At 39.8% G+C, this 24,246-nt stretch overlaps 1 protein-coding gene across 2 annotated transcripts; it reads right to left on the bottom strand.

Annotated features, from left to right (window-relative positions):
• Window positions 1-1,286: 1,286 nt before the first annotated feature.
• On the bottom strand, window positions 1,287-24,075 carry LOC128972039 (tropomodulin-2). Of its 2 annotated transcripts, XM_054387828.1 has the most exons (9): window positions 23,950-24,075; window positions 22,079-22,235; window positions 10,719-10,841; window positions 8,428-8,514; window positions 5,615-5,745; window positions 4,887-4,994; window positions 4,493-4,636; window positions 3,852-3,996; window positions 1,287-1,321 (listed from the first exon to the last, which is right to left on the bottom strand). In XM_054387828.1, the coding sequence occupies exons 1-9, from the start codon at window positions 24,073-24,075 to the stop codon at window positions 1,287-1,289; spliced, it is 1,056 nt and encodes a 351-aa protein (XP_054243803.1). The 2 variants fall into 2 exon arrangements, with proteins under 2 accessions (XP_054243803.1, XP_054243804.1); XM_054387829.1 differs by lacking the exon at window positions 4,887-4,994.
• Between the last annotated feature and the right edge of the window lie 171 nt (window positions 24,076-24,246).

Below are 24,246 nucleotides of genomic sequence, written 5' to 3'. Positions count from 1 at the left end.
AAAACAAAATGAATCATCAGGCTGAATTCTTACTAAATTTTTGATGCTGTTGAGCCTTGGGGTTTGCTGCTGCTTCATGAGTGGTTTTCACTGGGTTCAGATTATGTCCAGCAGCTGAGTTTTAAGGCCCTGATTTAGCAAAGCATTTGTGCACATGCTTAAATCTACCCTTATTAAGCTCAGCATTGATGCAAATACCAAAGTGCCTCGTGATACAGGGACAAACCTGAACTGGAAGCTATAAACTTAAGTTATGCAGCTGTCACAAGTACCCTTTTTAATGTTTTTTCCCAGCAGCACAGCCGCTCTTTTAGGTGAACTATTTCATTAATCTTCATCTAAAAGGTCCTGAGAACAGTTCTATAATACTATCAAATATACATAAATACCAGAACTAAAAAAAAAGTCAAACACTTGGCTCAAAGCAAAACAAATATTGCTCAGAATACTTGTTTAGATTAATAGCTGTAAACTTTGCATTCTAGTAGCAAATAAAAACCTGTTGGCCTAGGAAAAAATCAAAACATTCAGAGTCTATAGGATTGGCAGCACTGATATTACTTTACAATGTGGAGTTGGGATAACAAATATCAGCGTAACATTGCAAAAATTATCCACCTAACCTAAGTTTATGTAAACAAGTAGGCTTTGACAGTGTTTATGTGGCTAGGCATGATCCTGCACTTGGGTGGAGACCCAAGAAGACAGAAGGGTGCTGTTCCAGTGAGGTTCCAGCTGCCCAGATCCTGCTGCAGGAGAGAGGCTCAAGGGTGTGATCCTGCAAACCTATACTGGCATTACTAGTTCTTTTCCTGGGAGCATCCCATGGCAGGATTCAGTTTGGGCAGGATTAATCATGCGTAAGTAAGGATTATTCACAAACATAAGGCATTGCAGAACTTGGCCCTAAAATATCTATTTTCAGCAGAGAATCCCTTATCCAGACATGAGATCATGTTTTAAGAAATCAAAAGGTGTCTAAAATAAGGGTCAGAGTTGCTATATGTTATGCTCAGTAACATGGTTAAGATTCTACATCTTGGCTTCAGATATTGCAAAACATTTTTTTTTGTTAATCAAACCCAACTATGAATCTTTCTCATAAAAATTAACTGTGGAAGTTAAAAATGAACAGGCTGCGTTTTCAAGGTTGTAAGGAGACATGAACAGAAACAATCAACTCCCATTGCAATGGTTTTCTGGTGCCTTCCCTCCTGAGCAGCGAGCACTCTGAGATTGCTGTTGTTGGGTGCCTCCAGTCTTGCTTTGCGTCATCTGTGGCTCTGCTACTGCCGCTCTCCCTCCACACGCTTTTTACGAACTAGACCAGACAAACAAGAAAAGAGCAGTCAGTGTGGCTTTCTTGAGAGCCTAAAGACTTGTCTCACTGACACACTCCCTTCCCAGTAATGTGAATAGGAAGGAAGGAGTGTCTAAGAAATACTCAGCAGGATTACGTCCATAAACGCTGTTGTTAATAGGCCTTAATGCTAAACAAACCCGTTGTATCTAAGCTGCACTTTTCTCCAGCCCCGACTAGAGTTTCACCAAGTGTTTGTATCAATACGTTTTCTATACAAATCCATTTCTGAACTCAGGGTTTTAGAATAAGAAATCGCCATTTCTAGTGCTTCCTCCCACTAGCTCTATTTAGATTTCTGTTACAGTTTTATAGTTCTTTTCAAATCTGCACTCTTCCAGCTAAGTTGATATTGGTCCGTTCCTGGCAGTCCTCTGGATTATTTAAGTATTAGGCATCAAAAATTGACAACTTTTGTAATTGTACAAGTGTATACTATAGGTAAACAATAATCATATACTAAAATTATAAATATACATATTTCTACATATTAGAAATATACATATTTCTAAAGAAAATAATTTTAAGGTATATATATAAAATAATCTTTATTTTTGTTGATATTGGTTGTTCCTGGTTGATATTGGTCCGTTCCTGGCAGTCCTCTGGATTATTTAAGTATTAGGCATCAAAAATTGACAACTTTTGTAATTGTACAAGTGTATACTATAGGTAAACAATAATCATATACTAAAATTAGAAATATACATATTTCTAATTATTAGAAATATACATATTTCTAAAGAAAATAATTTTAAGTACTCTTAGGTACTGATATCAGTGACTATTGGCAACAAGGAAGACATCGTATTGGACCTTGAATTGTCAACCATCTGTTAGTAAATTAATTGACTCTGGATTCTCATTAGAATCCAAGTAGGCTGAATCTGCCATTTAGCAAAGCTCAGTGATGAGCTTTCTGTTACGGGCAGAATTATTTTGACAGGCAGCCCCATGTGAATTTTACACCACTTAGGACACATTACAGCTGGTATAGAGCAGGTCTAGTTGGGCTGCCTTTGCTACTTCATGTCCTAATAAAAATGTGTTGAGTCATCTCTAACTTTGCCAGGTAAGATTAGTGAAGTTCTCCTGTTCATGGGATACAAAATTTGGTATTACATCAGACTATCATTTCCTGTTTCTGATACTGAACTGCTGAAGTACGGAACAAAAGCAGTAAAATTGGATGAATGAAAGCTTTTCACTACAGAGAGTAAATAACTACATTGCCCCAAACATCCCATTACTTCACTATCAGGAGGTTTACTTCATAGTGCTTTCTTGGCAAACAGTCTGCATTATTCCAAAGCATGCAGGGTAACATCAGTCATTTGCCTCTGCTTTCAGCGTTTTGTTGCTTCATTTGTTGTATTCTATGGAATTCTTTTAAGTATTCTGTCCTACTAAATCTGGAACAAAACTATACATACAAAACCATGAAAATGAAGATTAGGTACAGGGCATATGTCTAATGGTGACTAGCTAAATAGGGGGACAAAAAGGTCTTTCTCCCTTTGTTAGTAGAATGTTTCAAATACCCTTATGGGACACTAAGTTTCAGGACCAATATTGTATCACTGACATGCTTAGGTACTGCTAAAAATCAAAACTGAAAGAAAATAAAAGGATGTATGAAAGAAGTAGGTTCAAGCTCATCTTTTATCTCTGTTCTCACTGAGAGAAACCTGAGCTGAAACCAGGAAAAGCCTCCTGGTTTGACACCCCACTTTGAAGTAGGATTGATTAAAATATTTTTTTTCCTTCTTGCTCTAAACTACTCCTGCCTATTCCTCTCCTCCTTACTCTGTATACTGAGCATACAAGGCAGAGCAAGTCATACTCAGGTAAAATGTTCAAAGCTTTGTTGTTGTTGCCTATATTTGGTCATGCAGGCAGGAAAGTAATTTTTTTGCTCCCTTGGTTGCACAGGCTTGGTCTGTTATGGGCAGGGCAAAGAAGTGAGGACTTCCGTGTTTGCTGAAAAAACATAATGGGTTTGGCTCTCTACTTACTGGCCAGAAGAGCTGACAGGGCAGTTGGGAGTCCAGAGTGCTCCACTGGAAGCACCTTATCAGCTTTAGAGGAGACCTTATCATTCTTTTCAACTACCTGAAAGGAGGCTGTAGCAAGGTGGGAGCCAGTCTGTTCTTCCAGGTAACAAGTGATGGGACAAGAGGAAACAGCCTCAAGTTGTGTCCAGGCAGTGCTGGATTAACAGTTGGACTTGATCATCTTAAAGTCTCTTCAAACCAAAATGGTTTGATGATTCTATAGAAAAGCTGAAGGAGTGGGAGAAAGAGAAGAATGGTGGCTCCTAATCACAGGATCTTTGCTGTTGTTTATTCTAGAATCTGTGGAGCTATGCATAACCCCTCTCACATAGCAGATTGTTACAGAGTTAAAATTCAAGCTTATGTACAGACAGGAAGAGTTGTGTTTAAGAAGGTCAAAGCTTGGCTCATGATAAGTAGATATAGTATCATCTTACCCAGATCATTGTTTTTAGTGATAGCTGCTGCTACCCTGGTTCGTGGACCTTGTTTTGTGAACTGATATCCAAACTTGAGAATCTTGGAGTTCTCTTCCAGCATTTTAGCAATCTCCATTTCTACAGCTGTCCCCAGCTGCTGCCTCTGTTGGCAATGTGGTGAAATGTACCCAAAAGAAAAGAAAGTATTTGTTTCATATGAGAGAAGCAAGTGGCTACATGTCAGTACTGTGCTGCAAACTACAAAGAAAATCCTGTCCATGGAGATTTGACAGAATCACAGAATCACAGAATGTTAGGGATTGGAAGTGACCTCAAAAGATCATCCAGTCCAACCCCTCTGCCAGAGCAGGATCCCATAGATTAGATCACACAGGAACTCATCCAGGCAGGTTTTGAATATCTCCAGATAAGACTCCACAACCTTCCTGCGCAGCCTGTTCACTCCGCTTTTATATTTGGCTTTGACCATTTTAATTTAGAAGTTTTTCACTGTTTGGTTGCATGGGTGTGGGACATGTGCTGCAAAATGCCCAAGCCACAGAGGCTGCCTTGACTTTGCCAGAGTCCTCTAGGAGAACCCTCTGGGAATCCATATAGAAGGGAAACAAAAGCAGGCTCACTCAATGCTCTCCCTTTACCTGGTTGTCAATTTTAATCTCTGTCAGGGATTCATTCTCTTTCAGTGCATTGATCAGTGCCAAAATACCCGTCCCAGTGATGAAGTTGGATTCTACATTCAGACTCTTCAGTGTTTTGTTCACTTTCAACATGTCTGCAAATGCCTGAAGGGCCAAAAAGGGGGAATATGAGATAACAACTTGAGAGTTTTGGGGAGTCCACAAAACTTAGTAGCTACAAAGAAATAAAACACAAATAGGCTTAGAACAACATTGAGGTAGATCAAAAGAGATTACACTTCTGTTTAGTATAGTCACTGGGAAAGTCTGCAAGGGAAAATGAAGAATGCATCCTAAAGCAGACATAGATCTCCTTAAAATCTGTTGTTTTTTCCCAAGCAGTGTTTAAACTTACAATAGCCACAGGGTCATTGCTTCGAGTAGCTGCTAGGCTGAATGTCTTCACATGCGTGTTGCTTTCCAAAGCTTTTGCAAATTCTTTCAGTGTCGGAATAGGAATATTCTACATTAAGAAGATAAATGCAGTGATTAGGAAAGCCAGTCACATATCTAGACACTGATTTAAATTATTATCAGATTGATCGATTTATAGTCACATTCCACATCCTTGATGCTTTTAAGAGTATCTCAGAATGGACAAAGCATCCTCTGCTTATAGTGGCCTCCAGAGACCCGTGGAGGCCTGTCCTAGTATGCGATGTCAGCACTGCCTTTAACTGGGTCAGGCCAACTCAAGCACATGATCACTCTCTGAGCTGCTTTCCTATTCTGTTGCTGCTTGTTCAGTCTCCATGTGCCAGCTCCTCCTCTGCTTGCATGTATGGGATAATTGAATTTGGCTGGTGATGATTATATAGTGCCCATGAGATATCTTGCTTTACAATCTGCTAAAGAAAGGCAGTCAGAGGGAGTCACCCCTTGGGCTTTTAATTGGCATCTAATTCAATATCAGGCACTGATGACCTTGGAGCCTCTACAACAGTTCCCTCCACATCCCTTTCCTGTGTGTCCTGTGTTTTCTGAACACTAAAGACAGACAAAATCTGAAGATAAAAGGCAAGGGCTTTGGAAATTTTTTAATAAACATTCCTGTGACGACATAAATGAAACCACAGCATCTACCTTTATGTTGTTGAGATTAATTTCCACAAGACTAGGATCATTTGCTTTTATCCTTTGTAAACTTGCTTCCACGTTGGTTGGGTTAGGTGGCTCCTCAAAGATGGGCTTGACCTTTTCGCCTTTCACCACATCTGCAACACAAGATCTCATTAAATATTGACATGAGGAACAGGCATCATCAGTAACTATCTTGCTTTTCAATTCCCTTTTAAGCTTATGCTGTAGCATTCAAGAAAGGATTTGTATGAACTACAGAACCTGGAAACAGGAGTATTAGCCCTGCCACGCCCTTGGCACCTTCTGCACATCCTGAAGTGTGTCACAGGTGGCTGTGGTCACAGACCCTGGGCAGTATTGACACAGGCAAATTCCTCCTTTATGTACAGAAGTCCCAGTACAACTATCTTGAGCCAAAGCAGCTTTAAAGGCTATTGTATAGGGTGTAATATACTGCAAGGGCTGCTTTGTTCTTTGTCTAATGCCTGCAAAGGAAGGTGTGCTCAGAATTTACCATTACATTAGTGAGAAAATGTCCTGCCACTATGAATAATCTGTACTAGCATAAAGGAGGCCACTCAGTTTCCTTCTTTCAGCTGATGCTATCAATTCAATTAGCTCTTGTAAAATTACAACATCTGCACTTTCTAAATAATAAAACTATCAAAGCATGAAAACCAAGACTGTCTGCCAGCACTAAGATTTATGAAGTTTTTAAGTGTTCATGCTCCAAAGAGATCCAGTTTTAATGCTGGAAGCTATGAGCTATAAATATTCTTAGAGATGCATAAAAATCATAGCTTAGAACACAATTAGTACTTCTAATTCCCACACATGTTTGTGGAGATTAATTTATCAGTCCTGACCACCCAAGCCACTAGGGGCAAGAAAGGACTATGTTACTAAACACAAGAATGTTTAAACACATTTATCTTCTGTTGTAGACAGTGAGTTATTTTGAAGACTGGTGCTCAAGTTTCAATGCACTACACATTGCTGTTCAGTGCAATGAGTAAAGTTCATGCCATAGCATGGGCCTAAACAAAACCAAATATTTTTTTAGAACCCATACTTATAGTAGAGGTGAAGTTATACAAATGCCTTGAACTGGTTTCCACTCTGCTCCCTTTCACCCCATTTCTTTTTTTTTTTTTTTGCACCAGTTCCCTGAGAGACCTCACATATTCCTGAATAACAATCCAGCCTTCCTAGGGAGTAGGGAATTGAAAGCTACTGGTTAAATGCATAAATGAAAAACAGAAAAGCATTTTTTTTGCTCTTGTGGCAACATCTTCTCAAACTGGGGACTTGCACTCAGTCCTCAAATTAGATATCACAGTATATAACAGATTTACAGATTGCATTGAGTTGGAAGGCATCCTCAAAGGTCGTCTTGTCCAACCTCCCTGCAGTGAGCAGGGACACCTCCAACTAGATACAGTCTAGAGTTTAGCAGTAGTTTCTGCTAAGTTTTCTACTTTGCTTCCCATGAGTTTTATCTTTCTTTAATCATGGTGGTGTTTTGCCACACTGACAAGCAACTTTTGAGATGTCTCTTCTACTGAAGCATATCACTTGGCTAAGGAGAGGCGTTGCTTTTGGACAGAATACAGTGATGGGATGGTGATTTTTTGGTTCTTAAGTGTGTGATTGGAGCATAGTTTGGCTGACTCACATAGCTGACATTTTGACTCAGTACAACAAAAGTATTATGAAATCTATGTGAATTAGTAATGCATGCACTTGTGAGATAGATGGCAGCTCACAGGGCCCTGCTGGGGAGGCTCGCAGATTAGTCTTAATCCTGAGAAAAATGAACTGAAATAGTGTTCTGTCTATTTTCCCATCTCCCCTTTAGTAATGTGGGATGGAAATGAAAGTAAAGATAGCTTCTGTTCTCATAGCCTTAGAAGAAGAAAACAATTTTTGTGTACTCTTTCCCTAGAAAAGGGCATTCCACAATTTTGTCTTAAAAAGCAAAATTTAGCCCAATTGATATCCCAGAGCTTGTTGGTGACGGGCTCTGGATCAAGGTTTGGTAGCTCTCAAGAAAAACTTGTGCCCATTTCTCCTTCTGTCCAGCCTCCAGTTAGTTGCTGAGCTAAGGCCTGATTCACCAAATGTCTGTTTAGTGCAAGCATCTCTGGATTTGTTTTCAGTAACTACAGCTGTTTCTACTGGGGGATTTCCTGAATGATTACACTTCCTGGGCACCTAAGGATCCATATAGCATTTAAATGTGAGCCCAGGCAGTGCTGAAACACTCTGCCACAGGACTAAGGTGAAGGTGTAGAAGCACATCCATGCAGCCTTTGCCTGCCTGTGAAAGCAGTTTGATGTGCCTTTGGTCACAGAGTGACCTGCCAGGGATTCTGCCACATTTGAGCCCCGTGAGTACACATCATTTTTCAATTGTGTAAATGTAAGCACTTGGGGTAAGATTGTCTGGCCTACACTGTGGCAACCTCTTGGCTATGGCTCACCATGTTTTCTGACTCCTGCTTAAACTGAAGTGGAATGAAAATATATGTCTTGGCTTCTTCAGTACTCCCATCCTTTCAAGCACCTCTGCAGAGCCAGATATTGTTGTCCAGGAAAACAAAGATCCTTACGAATGATCTGCATAGTACTGCTGTCCTTATAGATTATGAATTTTAAGATTGTATTTACTTTAAAGAAGCACCCCTCAATATTAATTAGATCAATCAAGGTAAAACCCAGTTGCACTACACTAAATTAGGCCAATATATCCACCCTATAGGTGTATGAGTCATTAAAGACTACATACAGCCTGTAAGAGAAACGTGCTTGCTTACTTCTCACAGTTCCTTTCCCATCTTTACTGCGTGCTCCTCCTTCATCAAATTTTGGGTTGTTGACCATGTTGTGCACTCCAAGAACAGCTAGAATGTGTAACAGGACACAATGTTAATGGCAGGAACAATGACTGCAGAAAAAATATCTCCTACAAATTTTAGATTAGTTCCCCAAACAAAACCCCCTTTATAAAACATTAACTCTGAGTCATGCTTGCTTGTAGTGAGAATCTCTAGGGGTCTAAATCCTGGAGATACAGGCATTTTTAATATAGATTTTTGAACAACAGAATCAGTGTAGTATGCATATCTCAGAAATGCCAGCTGGAAGGAAAGGCTACGGGTCGTCTTGTCCAGCCTCTCCCTCAAGCAGGAGTGTTGCCAGCATTAACCAGGTCAAACCATGGCTTTGTCTAGCTGGATGCTGAAAACGTCAGGGATAGAAATCTCACAGTCTCTTTGGGTAACTCATTGTAGTGCTAAACTCCTAATCTTTTTTTTTTTTTTCCCCTAGTATACAACCTGAACCTCTTACTGCTCTTTGTTGTGTTGTTTGGCATATCAAGAAAAGAATCTGACTGTACATGTAGTTAGCTTAATAAATAGGCATTCACACTGTGGTTTCTTATAGAAGCATATGGATGCCAGTGTGCTTGGGAAAAAGCACATTAGCATTCCAGGACTTAAAGATAGTTAGGATATAAACTTATGAGAGAAATAACAAGAGAAACCAAACCTCCATAAACAAAGCTGCAAAGTTATCTTTCATGTGACTGAACTTCCACAGTGTTAGAGACTAAATTGTACTCTGTTTTCTTACAATTCTCCCATCAATAACCTAACTAGACTTTATTCTACAGGATCATATATTAATTAAAAGTTATTAACTAGTGTAGATTTTTACTTTCATCATTAATTTTTTCTTATGGAAAATACTCTGTTCTGTCAGCAAGCGACTCTTTAGTTGCTGTTAAGACTCTGTTTTCAGAACTCTTGGCAGTTGATGTGCTACTCATTCTTTTTCTTTAGGCTTCAATACCCACAATTCTGTTGTGAATGGCTGGATACTGACCAGAGCTGAGCAGAACTTGAAAGTTTGTTCCAAGAGCTTCAGAATTCCTGAGAAGTGCCAGCTGCACTTTAATCCTGTGATTCCTGCGATACTCCACATTTCACTCAAGAGCCAGGGCTAATGCATCCAGAAATGGGTGGTGTAGCCAAGAATCACAGAGATAATGGCAGGATCACATACTTCAATAGGACAATATAGTAGCTACAACATTTTTTAGTTTAATCTTGATCAAACCCAGATTCAGGTTAATTTAATATCCTGAAATATTTAATTAGATTTTCCTAATGAAAAACAACAAAAAAATACAATAGACTTGCAATTCTCCCACCAGTATTTTTGTACAGACTAGGGCCCCAGAAAAGTAGGCCATAGACCTCAGAGAGCTCAGAGAAGGTTTGGATCCACTCTGAACTGGGTGGACAAGGCAAGAGAAGTCAATAGTTCCATAGGGAGGGCCCAGCCTGGGCTGAGCCAAGTTTTAGGATGACCCATTGACACCAGCCCTTGCTAGTTTGCTTCTTCCCAAACTATGGATTCAGATGATTCTCTTCTGCTAGCATAAACATATGACATAGCCATGATGCAAACTGCTTGAAAGTCACAGATGGCTTAATAATTACAGATTGGCCTCTGTTATACTGTAGGTTCAAATGTTATTTATGCAAGTTGGTATGCTTCCAAATTATTTCCTTTGTGCACAGTCTAGAGGTTATACTCTGGATTAAAGGAGAAGAATTAAAAGTGGTGAGGATACCAGATCTAATCAGCTGACTACCAATTTTCTGACTCAGAGGGTTAGATTCCAGGTTTCCTCATGGGTGCAGGATCATCATTCATTGCATCACCTAACAAGTTCATCCTGCCATTTGGGATGTCAGACTTGAGAGGAGGTAGCAGTACTAGGCTATAACAATGCAGATGCAATAAGATCAATGGCCTCCACTACAGTGCAAGTACCCTAGCCTGCAGACTGCCACCTGCCCTTAGTGTTATCTGGTTCATCTTCTCTCCTTGCATGACACGTCAGTTATATGAGAGAAGTCTAAATTGCAGCAGCTCTCAAGTCATGCTTGAAGTCACATGTGTCCCACAGGTTGGCCACTAGTCTGTGTACTGAAACTGCAGATTCTTGAGAGATGATCATGAGACACTCCTGACAGCAGGTCTAGGCAGAGAAGAACTGGGCATGCAGGGGGATCATACCTATATATTATCTAACCTGCAAGGTCATACAGCTCAGTATCTGAAGCACTGGCCAGGGCTTCTTCTAGTTCCGGATCCAGGGTCACTTTCTCTTCTGTACGGGTTTCTATGGGCTTTTCTTTAGGGATAAATATTTTTCCTAAGAAAAGAAAAGAGCCAGCATGAGTAATTAGTGGAACAACTCCTCTGCCTCCTGGCAGCTTGAGGAACAGGTCTGGGACAGTGGAACTGCTTTGAAATACGATCAGTTTTGTGTTTTCCTCTTTCTTGATGCTGTTCTCTGCATCAGGATCTTAATAACACTCAAAAAGTTAAAAGTGCATACTTGCTCTGTGCTGATGATTGTTAATGTGGAAGCAAATCTCCTAAAATAAATCCCCAGGAGCAGTCATAGCTGGGTTATTTCTGAAGTTTCTGTGACCTTAAATAGGCAGAATCGGGTCTACACAAAAAGCTTGCAGAATTTTCATCCTTATATTTAAGTATGGCACTAGAAGTAGTTAAAACCATCCTACTTTCAATTTCCCAAATTCCATACCAGAACCTGAAATCTCAGTAAACCTGTTCTTTCTAAACCAGTTTAACTGTAACAGATTTGTGGTATTATTTTGTTACCATTCATAAATGCAGTTCTGATATTTAGTATTCAGTTATAGAGGCTTTGCTTCTCTCTGGGTTTTTCAGCTCTGTCATCCTCTTTTTTTCCCCCATTGTGGTCCAAAGTATCACTTTCATGTAAATGATACCAAATTCATTTATCTCTTTCATACTAGTTTGTCTACAGCAATTTCCATACTGTCGGCATCCATGACTAATGTCACTGAATAAGCTCAGGAAAAAATATTTAATGGAAATTTCTTAAACTCTGGCAAGGTTCACTGATGCAGGATTCAAATTATTTACCCTAGAGATATTTGTACTGAGGCTAAATAATTTCTGAGTACAAAATTGGACAAAAGGTTATGTAGAGAGACAATGTGTTATCATATCATGATTAATTTCTTATGCAATATTTAAAGTAAGTAATTTTTAAAGAAGAGGTGTATAGGATATATCAGTCTTTGTGAGCCAAAGGTAAGAATTTAACTTTCACTGTGCACTGGACTGAACTGGAGACAGCCATACCAGCAACCTCAGAGAAAAGTTAAGTGGAAATCAGGGGAGAGAAATACTCTGTAAAGACAGATTAGTCACGATTTCCAGACTTCATAACAGCACAGGTGCTAAGATTTCAGACTCCCTCTGTATTACCACCCAATCCAAAGTGTTGGATGGCAGCTTCCAGACACACTGACTAACACTTAATGCCAGCTTGTCTGGTAAGAATAGCACGCAAGGGAAAAAATTTGTTTCTATGTTGGAAGCTAAAATACCAAAATTATTCATAATACCTGACTAAACAATCAATAGTGAGGAGTACTTTCCATAAAATATTTTTCTTTCACAGCACTGGTGGTTCCACCTGAGTTTCAAGTAATACTTGAGTTTGGAGATCTTGAGATTACCTGAGTAATAATACTCTCCCTTAAGTGCTGAACTCCACAGAGCCATAGCTTGCAGGAAACAACTCCATCAGGCAATAGATTCTTCACAGACACAAACCCTAGCCACACCATGAACAAATACTGATGGCAGTCTCTACTTTCACACCTAACATTGGAAGGGGACACAGGACCTTGAGTCTGATGTAAACTGGACATAATAGGTAACACAGCTGGTCCCTCTGTATGGATTTCGGATGTGGGTAGGCCAAGTATTTTGTGTAACAAGAAATCCAGGGGTAATGGAAACCAGTAGAGGCTCTTACTTTCTCTGTGCAGTTCACATATGCAGGAATACAATTTTTAAGCATTTGTTTCAGGCATACGTAATTCTTGGATGGCAGCCCAAATCCTTTTAAATGTGTATATGACTCCCAGTGATAGTTTCATTTAAAGCATTCTTGGCAAATGTTTTAGAAAAAGTCTATTACTGGTTATATGAAATATTTAAAGGGGCAAGGTCATGTCAAAGATGGTAATATATATCTTTAATATATGTGAGCCTTGCTGGCTTCCAGTGGTGGTTTAAAAATATTCTTTTTCCTGCTATCTAGATAAGAACTATCTTTTGCATTACCCCACTGTGAAGAGATGCTGCAGCAGAGAGAAGTTAGAAAAGCTTAAGCATTTAGCACATTATTAGAAATTCATTCTCTTTCCACCAACAGTAAAATTGTGTCTGTGTTTACAGATTGCTGTCAACTAGTTTTCCTTCATTATTTTAAAGACAAAGTTTAAAGATTCAGGAGGTCCCTGCTAGTCCCACATCCGTACATTGTAAATTCATTATACAGTGCCATTATGGAATTCACTGACAAAATAAAATACAGATTGTGGCTTACTTGGTTCAATGGTCCAGCTTTATTATTTATTTAAAGCCAAATTTATTCTTTAAAAAGCCTTGGAAGAATTGTGACATTTTATTATCATTATGAAGAAAAGCTGCTGCTCTTTGTGCTTTTTATATCCACCCTGTATTTTAGAAAGCACTTTATTATAAAGTTCCATGTGGTGTAATTGATGCTGGCTCTGTTACATTTTGCTTCCATAATATGCTAAAGTTCTGTGCTAAGTCTTAATAGTAATAGTTTATCTTTCTACCAATGAAAACCACAGTGACAGGAGTTATGTCTATACATATCACACTTGAGCCACATCGGTGTTAGCAGCACACAGACAACTGCATTTACATACAAAAAAAAAATCTTGTATGTAACTGCAAAACAAAATTCAATTCCAGTAAAAAAAAAAAACAGTACACATTAAAACATCATTTTGTTTTTATACATGCATAGAAACTCCAAACGTCAGGAATCCAAAGTGGTTTTTTTCAACATGAAATTTTAAGTGTAAATCAATGCAGTTGTCCGCTTCTTTCTGTCAAACAGGGATAAGTGTCTGGGGTGACCTGGATGAGGATGGAGGCAGCTCATTATAACCTAGGGACTTTCTGACTATGAGCACAGTGACTAGAGATTTGTCCTAGCTCAGTCTAACAGCAGACCTATTCCTTTTCACTCGCCTCAGAACTTCTATTCAAATTGAAATACGATATGGTTTGTGTTTTACACAAAAGAGGCTTGGAGAGAAAAATCCACTGAAAACCAGAGAGAACCAGTAAAAGAGACTACAGAGATACACAGAAATGTGGAGAGAGATAAAAGGAAATCAAATTCTAAGAAGAAAGAAAAAGAAATACACTGGGTACAGTCATGAGACCACACACATCTTTCTGCCACTCAGCTTCAGCAAGATCTGATTTCCTGCATTATGCACATGCCCCCATTAAAGCAATGTCAAACAAGGAAATGAGATGTATCCCTAACTTCATCTCCTTATAACTACACAACCACATAGGCACGTCCTATAGATAGAAAATCTTTTAGTTGAGCAGGGAATTACCTCAAGTGTATTTTACTGAAGCCTGTTTATTGTTATATAAGGGAAGAAAGAAAAAGGAATTTGAATAGCATAATTGGCAGGGTTTTACTTGTGTCCCCCATCTAAAACACATTTTGAAGATTTCACCTGCATTCATAGTTCACAGCACTTGGAACATCCCTTCTGGTATGTCTTCTCTCTGTCTTTCCTTCTTATGTCATTAGGCTCTTGTGAACAAATGTAAATTGCTACCGCTCTTATTTGGTATAAATTCTTAGTACTTATTCCCAACTTTTACAAGCCAAAACTCAACAAAGCACAGAGCAATGGGAAATAAATCCATTTATCTTAGCTGTAAAAATGTCCTTTGATTTTACCTCAGTTTTATTGAGGTTAGTGACTTTATTTCATGATACAAATGCATTTTTGGCTATAAGTCTAAAACAATAATGTGCTTTCTTTTCCTATATACTGTAGTTCAGATGATTGTATTTTCAAGAAAAGATCTGGTTACACTTATTACTTCTTATTTTTCAGTGAGTAACTGACTCCAGTGGGTGCCTGTTTATTCTCAACTACAAAATGCTATGCTGACCTTAGAAGTGAAACCCAATAATCTTGGAAATCTGCCTTGAATAAATCACAGGCACGTGATTCACTTTTTCCATTTTGCACTATTCTTTACTTTTCAGGCTTAGTTAAACTCCTCCCTACAAATATTTCATGAAAACAGAGCTAAATTAGTCCTCAATAAGAATAAATGTGTACTAAGAAGGAAACATGCCAAGTTCTAGTAAGTGTGAAGCTGAAAGCTAATAGTAACTAAAACTGCAGTATCATAATTGCTGCTGTACTGTTGCTCTTGGGTTAGTGTCTGTGTATTCTGTCTTAAAAATGATGATAATGCAATGGGTAGGTTGCAAAATTAGGCCTTCCAAAGTTATTGTATCTATTGTGCATATACACAGAGTGAAATTAAACTGCACCAGCAGCTCTGACTTTAATCACTGTGCTGTGATTCCACTACCTTAGTCATATCCATTAAACAATTCTCCTGAAAATTCCTTCTTTCTCAGATAAATTTTTTTACAAAGACAGCATATGGTCTTTAAAACGGAAAGAAGCCCAGAATTTCATCAGACCCTTACATGGATTATCACAACAGTTAGGATCCCTGTAGTCCTACAGCAGTCCTCTGAATTACCACCTGGATTAATTTGCCTCACCACACAGCAGAAAGGTCTTATATCTGATGTAGAGTGGCAGCAGACAAGGAAGAGAGTGAAGCTTCAGGTTCCCAGGGACATCAACCTTAAAATTTGGCCAGGGCTAGACACCACACTAGTTGTGTTCCTCTCCTGCCTCTTTTCTCCCATATATTCTTCTCCTCTGTTCCTTTCCTCTTTGGCTCCTGTACCTCTCCCATCCCTTGACTCCTGGTTTTGCACATCTTTGAATCCTGACCCTTCACACCACCTCTTTTCCCTCTGCCCTCTCTTTACCACTGCTTTGTTTTGCAGCTCCTTTCCCCAGAACTTCTACATCTATTCCTTGATCCTGCACAGCTGCTCATAACCCAATCTCTCCACATCTCTGCACTAGCCTCTTTGATGGCTTTTTTCCTCCTTTAGACTGCCCTTACAAAATGAGCAGAGAACTATCAGAGCAGGAGAGAGCCTCCCTACCCTTAGTTCTGATGTGACAGTGACCTCTCACATGAGCAGTTTCACAGAGTATCCTGTGCAAGCCCATGCCAGATCTCTCCAGGTATTACTCTGCTGTCTACACACGCAGGCAGGAGCTCTGAGGCCATGACTAAGATTCACTGCAGGGGGATTATTTGGAGAACACTGTAACAAGCTGGAGGTACAAGAAAGTACAATATTCTGAAGATGCCAAATTCAAGTGTATATCCCTGGGGATGGCAAAGGGCATACATTTCAAGTCCCCTCTTCAAAGCATGGAGGCACTGCAGCTCATAAAAAAACAGCTGGAAAAATTTACTTAGATAGCTAAAACAATATGTTTTCTCCTAATCTTGTTCTTGGAAACAGCTAAGTCCTTTTTGCTGACACTTTCCAAAAATTCAGCCTGAGGCAGAATCTCAGCATGCGAAATTTCAGTGTGAACTCTGTGAGTTTGGCAAAGTCATGAGCAACTAAAGCAGGGTCTTCAGTGAAAGACACAAGCTAGAGGCACTACTGTTGGCAACTGCAGCACTTTCAGTGCTTTAAGAGACAAACATCAGTTCTACATTCAAGTCTTAAATAAGAGGAAGAAAGTGTCAAAACTTTACACAGACCATTTCAGCACTGGGGTTAAAAGACTGCCTTTGTCATTCCATGAAGGATACCATGCCTCTAAACTGACCCCTAACTTTTTTTATATGGAGTCTATCAGAGGAACTGGAATTAAAACTCATTAGCATCTACTCTAATAGTCTGACCTTCTGAAGATGACTGTCATTACTACTAGTGTGGTGTATTGATACTCTGCTTGGCACAGCACAACATGTAAGATAGACGGTCTCTGACAGAAACTGAAAACAGGGATTTGGCCAAAAGTTCTCTGGTTTAATTATCCTTATTTTCTTTCTTTTCCATTTTATCAGTTGGCTAAAAATATTAGTGTTTAATCACATACAAGTGTGTTCCCCTTCTCTTTCCAGCCACAAATAATAACAGCCAAATCCGCTGACTTTGATGAGAACTGGATTGGATCCAAAATTAAATGGTTTGGCAAGAAGCAGAAGACCTTGTAGGAAAGTGGGATAGTGATGAAGGGTTGAAACAGCAATCCTTACAGCAATTAAAAATGGCATGCCCAACTTATCATATCTAATGATATTTCACAACAACAGAACTTTTTTCAATTATATTTCATTAGTATCATGTAGTTAAGAGAACCACTGCAGCAAAGCAGAAGGAGAAATGTTGCTAATAGCTTATGTCTGTATTATAGCAACACAGATCTTCACTGGTATGAGATGTACCACATTCAGTAGGAGAAAACATGCAGCACTGACATGGCTCTTTGGTATTTTGTGCAGTACTTTGTGCTTCCACTGCAGCACTGATATGGCTCTTTAGTTCCTACTTCATAGCCTCTGTTGGACTCTCTCCAGTAGTTCCCTGCCTCTCTTGAACTGGTGAGCCCAGAAATGGACCCAGTACTCCAGAAGTGGCCTCAGTAGGGCAGAGTAGAGGGGGAGAAGAATTTCCCTTGACCCGTTGGTCACACTTCACTTAATATACCCCAAGATATCACTAGCATTCTTGGCCTCAACAGCACACTGCTGGCTCATGGTTAACTCGTCCACCAGAACTCCCAGGTTCTTCTCCATGAAATTCCTTTCCAGCAAGTCAGTCCCTAACCTGTACTGATGCATACCACAGTGGAAGCAAACACTTACCATGGGGACATTCAAATGAAATACCCTCCCCTGACTTGTGTTATGAAGGATGTGGGGTACAGTGTTCTGAAAAAATGGCATGGTGGCCAGTTTAGGTGTGTGCCCATCAGCCTGGACACTTCTAGCCCTGGTTCAGTTCAAAACTTGGGTTTTCAAGGATATTTGAGAGCTATGCCATACAGGCTGAAAACCTTCTTGTTGTACAATAATTAATGTAGTACATCACCAAGCTGAAATATGGCAGAGGGCCAAAACCTTAATGCATGCCATACGTCTGCTGGGTTTTGCTACATGTTTGCAACCTCTTGAAACCACAATTAGAATCAAAACCAAGGGAATTCCCTGCATGATCAGCCCCCACCTTGAGCTCATATTTAACACTTCCTGTGTTTTAACCAGCAGCTGTGGATTTTGTTTTGGCTTGCTTTCTAGTACACTCAAAACCTTATGGTTGTGTTCAGCATAGAGACCAACATAGGCAACTGAATTTTGTCCTTCAGCAGCTGCCTGGTATTGGTTTTGATCAAGAACTCTCTAATAAAACATTAACAAGAAAAAAAAAGAGAGAGAGAGGTAGAGACAGTAGATTTAAAAAAAAACCCTGATGTATCACAGAGTCTTCTGGAAGGAGACTATTTTAAACGCTCCGTTCTTTTCAGCTGAATTTTCAAGTCAGTATCAGCTTTGCATGATAAAGGCAGAAACTAGTAGAAATGTCACTTAACAATTGGTAGAAGCATCCCACTTCCTAAATTTAAAAAATGGTTTCCCAGTGACAGACAGGCATCAAAGTAAAAAACATCAGAAAAGCTTAAACAATGCTCGGCATATTCTAATCCCACTGGCAAATAAATACTCTCAGGTGGTAAACAGTGCCAAATGGTACACCAGCATCAACACCTCCCACTTCTAATTATACACAACTGGAGATATTTTAGATCTGCCCCAGCACTTATTTTTTAAGTAGCAGGATTAATGTAAAATCAGTCTGGGGCTATTTACAGTATGGCTACATTCTCGTACTGCTATAACGTAAAGAAATCATTTAACAGATATCTATATAATATAATCATATAAATATTTCCAAATCTGTAACTGCATCTTAGAGACCAGGAACATGCAGAAGGAGACGAATAAGCTTTTCCTCAAGAGATATCACAGTATCACAGTATATCAAAGGTTGGAAGGGACCTCAAGAGATCATCAGGTCCAACCCACTTGCCAGAGCAGGATCACCTAGGACAGTCTGCACAGGAACACATCCAGGTGGGTTTTGAAACTCTCCAGAGAAGAAGACTCCACAACCCCCCTGGGGAGCCTGTTCCAGTGCTCCATCACCCTCACTGTAAAGAAGTTTCTCCTCATGTTGAGGTGAAATCTTCTATGTTCAAGTTTGAACCCATTGTTGTCTTATCACTGTGAACCACCAAAAAGAGCCTGGCCCCCTCCACTTGAAACCCACCCCTCACATATTGATAGACATTGATCAGATCCCCTCTCAGTCTTCTCTTCTCAAGACTAAACAGCCCCAGGGATCTCAGTCTGTCTTCATAGGGGAGATGCTCAAATCCCCTAATCATCCTCGTGGCTCTCTGTTGGATTCTCTCCAGCAGGTCTCTGTCTCTCTTGAACTGGGGAGCCCAAAACTGGACACAGGATTCCAGGTGTGGTCTCACCAGGGCAGAGTAGACAGGCAGAAGAACTTCCCTAGCCCTGCTGGGGACACCTTTCTTGATACATCCCAGGATCCCATTGGCTCTCTTGGCCACAAGAGCACATTGTTGTTCCATGGAGAACTTGCTGTCCACCAGCACTCCAAGGTCTTTCTCTGTGGAGCTGCTTTCCAGCAGGGCAGCCCCTATCCTTCTTTCATTTCCTTTGGGGACACACTTTATTAATGTAAATTATTTGTCCTGAACTAGTTACTAAGCATAGGAAGAATACTAATTATTATCTAATTAAAGTGACTTTAAATCTAGCTTGTAGTATCCTATCTTGGAAATGTCTTTGCAAAATTGCTTTATTTCCTTTCACAGAAAATATATTCTTATAAATACAAATTAAGTAATATTTTATTACATTCATTCTGTTATCATTTTTTCAACTGAGAGTGTCAAAATAAGTAGTGCTGCAGTTCCAATCATGGATTCTAAGAGCCAGACACGTGTGGCCTTTGTGCAACATTCATCACGTTTCACCAGATTCACCCAATTAGCAGGATTGCTGTACAAGTCATGGGAAGATTTCAGTACATTTGGCAGATGGAGATTTCAGTCATATGTTTTATAAAGCTCAGATTCTGCCTGAAATCTTTGCAGTTCAGAGCAAGGTGGAAGGAGAACAAGAAAAGCAGGCAGCAGAGCCCAGTGTTCTGGTGGTCTTTCTGGAGGACACTTCCTGCCAAGCAATATGGGGACAGCAGAAGAGATACTTGAGTTCCTTGGCTTGGGATATGCCAAGTTCAAAATAAAGAGATTCTTCTTCAAAGCCAGTTCCCTTAAAGCAGCACAAAAATGACACTGTGCAGTTCATCCTGTTCTCAGCTGTCAAGGTACCACACCTCATCAGATCTCAGATTAATTATGTTATTTCTAATATTAATGAAGAAACAAAGAGTATTGGCATGGCATTTGGCCTTTGACTTCAATGAAAAATTAGGAGGATTCTTTAAGTTTAGATTAATTGTAAAATGACTGCAGAAATCACAGAATGTGGTTGTTTTCATTTGACTCAATGCACTAAAGCAGACACTGAGGATTTTGTCAGGAACTGGCGTACAAGGAGCAGGAGAAATTAAGGGAATCATTCCTTTAGCCTAAACTGCTGTCATAACCCCATAATTGTGATAATATTTAAAACTGTCATTTCAACTAAATGTGAATCAAAAGCCAAAATAAGAATAGCTTTACTAGCATGACTGAATTCAGCCTGTGCTGAGGGAAAAGAGAAATGGGTGGTTATTAACGTTTGTAAAGCAGTGGTATTGTCACACCATAGGCACCAGGGATTAATCAGCAGCACTAATAACCACTTTAAGGGCATCTGGAAGCAAACATAGGAATAATACTGCTTTAGCCTCATCAAAAGAAAACTGAAACAGAATAAACAGGCCAGTACATGCAGTAACACTGCCAGAACAATACAAGGATTAGTTTTGTACAGATCAAGAGCCAGTCCTATGGCTGTCTGTGGGTCCATGTGTCACTGTTTTTTTGTGTACTTACATTTCAGGCATATTTGGAGATCTAAGACATGACTAGAGTGCAAAATGAAAAGTCTTCAGTAGATATCAGTAAGATGAGACATTACTGAAGTTGTTGGTATAAATATGCAGAGACCTGGTAACTGGTACTGCTCAGGAGACTGGAAACGATTGGTAATAAATCCATATGATTTTCCTTTCTGTGTAGTATGTGCTTGAGCACTCCTGATACCAGTAGGCTCCTTGTGCTGTATCTCAGTGGGCTCAAAATCAAGCCTGTGCATAGCAGCAAGCACAAGTTGCAACAGGGGAAAAAGTAGGTTAAAGAATATGCTGCATGATAAAATAACACATCAATCACATCTAGCTGAAAAATGTCTCATTTGGCTAAAACCTTTGTTTCAAAGGCTGAGAACAAACTCTTGGCCTGCAAATAACATTTTATATCTTTTTAAATTATACATAAAGCAAGAAGTGCTACCTCTGTCTTTCTTGAAATATCTACTTTCCCTTAAACAGGCCCCATTGAGATAATGGTAAATTCATTAGATGGCCAGAAATGAATCCAGACAATGTAAGTTCCTTCTTGAATGAAGGAGTAGCCTGAGGTAGACGTTTCTATCCACTCTATATAACTGAGGAAAAGGAGATAATGGTGCCAAAGGAAAATTGTTTGCTTAAAAATATGACTGTTCCTGCCCTAAGGTTATCCTACCAATGTCTGAATGATTAGAATTAGGTTTTCCTGTTTTTCCCTTTTTTTTCCTGTAGCTGTAGGACAAAGGGAAGCAGAGGAACTGTCTGCATGAATAGCATAACCAGATGTGTTAGTAAACAAGTGGAAAAATACTTACTTTTTTAAGTGTATTCCCTATTACTTACAGCAATTGCAGGCAATACTTACTCAGAAAAGCATTCATATGTTTCCTCCTAAACACCTCCCCCACTACAGTACCCTTGCATCGACCTCATGCTTAACATGGGAACAGTCCCAGTGAGGGTAGGAAGGTCACCTCTGTCCATCCTTGACTGCAAAGAGGCATTTGCTGATCCGGGAGCTGCTGATTGAGCCCTTTGCTGGACTGGTGTTTGTGTGTTCCGATATCCACCAACAGGCCTGATCAAACCTGCCACTACTAACTCTGCAGTTACAAGGCAGATAGAACCACCACTTCATCTCCTGCTACAGCACCTCTAGATCTGACTCCTGAGCTGCACCCTGCACAGTGACAGCTTCCCACCTCTTTGGTCCCAGCGTGTTCCACAAAATGGCCAGGCAGCAGTGGATGCCTGTGACCAGGCAGCTCCTTACTCAACACCAACATGAAGTCAGACAGTACCTTTCTTTTCTCCTGTAAATGGTACAAAGTCTTCTCTGTCCTTGTGCTCAAGTGCTTGCTTCTCCAAGTAGGAGAGCAGGCGTTCTCTGTCGAACGGCCCCGTGGCTGGTTTAGTGGTCTGGTCCTTTTGCCGAAATCCGGCCGGCAGCAAGGCGTTCTGTGAGAGGGAGATGAGGAATGTTCACATAGTGTTCCAAATTTCATTTCAGTTTGGATGTTTTTTTTCAAATGAAACCATTCTCTGCATGTTACTTCATGTAATGCTCTTTAGTGACAGCAACAACACACGGTACCTAAATGCAACCATTAAAAGCAGTATATCTTTCAAGCTTCTCGATTGTACAACCAATTAATATTGTTATTAACCATGTTTAGAATCATAGCACCAAAGAACTGAGCAAGATCAAAGTCCTTTGTGTTATGAATATTATAAGCATAGAGTTTGCAGTCCAGGTAAACAGACCACTATAACTTTTCTGTGCATTTTCTTCTCTTCACTTATTCTGTTTCCTCCCCTTTTATCTCTGTGCCTTTTATTTTTTTTTTCAGAAATTCCTTTCATTCTAATGCAGATGTCTCTTGGATCCAGAAATGAATGGCATGCACAGAAAGTAATTAGTGAACTACGTGGACTTCAGCTATTTAGGGCATGCAGGAAGCAGGCAGATGCAGCCTCACATTAAACATGTAGCTTTGTGACCATCTGACTGTTTCTGCATCCCACAACATGGGAAGATGCATAAGGCTCCCACATTTCAGTCCAGGAAATCTCAGAAAGGAATATAGGTACACAGACTTTGCAGTTCATGTGCAGCAAAACCAACATGTTGAAAATGCCCCAGAGTACTGGAGAAACACTTTGCCACTGGCCAGACCATCCACAGTAAATCTCATCCATGGCAAATTCCAGTGAATTTGGAGCATGTCCAGCAAATTCAAGCCACCAGAAATGTGCCCGGAGTGCTACAAATTTGCTGCACATGTAGCCTCACTACAGAAGCACCATAGCCAGTTTTGTATAGTTTACAGGGTGTTGGGTTTTTATGTTCTGGATACTTGAAAACACCAGAAAATGCACTGTAGGAATGGCAGTAGTGGAGGAAGTAGCAACACGGAGGGAGAGAACAGTAAAGGACACCCTTAATTTCCCTGTAAATTTGTGCTATAAAACTAGAAGCTATGAAACTATTGTGGTTTTTTCCAGATGTATTTTGTCTCCAGAGGGAACAGATTTTACCTGCTAATTTATTTGCCAGTTTTTAAACTCCTACATCAGTTTGAAAGGTCTGGGGGTAGGTACAATCATCCAGCACACTTGTGACTGTAACCTCATTATTGTAAGACCAAGTACTTCACAGGCTAGAGATCTTTAGATTCTTTGTGAAAGTGTCTTCAAATACCCAAATTACTTTGCTTGCTAGAAAATGACACTTGTAGCTGAATCTTATTTTCTTAATCATGCCTAAATATATTCTCTTCAGCTAAATATATGTGCTGAATGACAAAGTCGACAGATTTCACAAGTTCAAAAGATCTGATCTTCACAAGCATACCTTCTGTTTGTTTGTTTATCACTGTGCTCAGAAATAGCAGCCATAAAAAGGGTTTTTTTGTGCTGCAGTGTGCAAACATGATTAAAGATTTAGCTGCAGACAAGCTCATGTCTAACTAGACAAGGGATAGAGAAAGGACACAGTGACTGGTACAAAAGCAAGTAGCACACCACAACAGGAATAAAACCAAACTGTCCCTAGCCAAGCTGCTTGTACTCCAGGGCATGCTGTAACAGAATACACATATAAAATGCTGCGGTGCTGGCATTTCTATTAGGCAGCTTTTGAACAATGATTCCTCTGGCCCCCATCACTAACCTCAGGATCAAGGTCATCAAGAACATGCTCTAGCTGTTTCAGTTCATCCTCTGAGAGTTTGCTGAGTATTTCATCTTCATTGATATTCTTGTATTTCTCCAGCTCTTTTCGGAAGGGCAGAGACATGGCTCCTGCTGCACTGCTTGACTGATGCTGTTCCTCAAGGTTTCAACCATCCAGGAGCACTAAGCTCCTTGAGGCTTCACTCACTGTAAACAGTAAAGCATTATGAGTATCTCCATTTAGCTGATACAGTACTTGAAAACCCACATGCTGAGAGTCACATTTTACACTTGA

The sequence above is a fragment of the Indicator indicator genome, chromosome 16 (genome assembly GCF_027791375.1).
Source record: "Indicator indicator isolate 239-I01 chromosome 16, UM_Iind_1.1, whole genome shotgun sequence".
NCBI lineage: Eukaryota > Metazoa > Chordata > Aves > Piciformes > Indicatoridae > Indicator > Indicator indicator.
The sequence above is the reverse complement of the archived record's forward strand: the minus strand, read 5'-3'. Positions and strand labels throughout refer to the sequence as shown.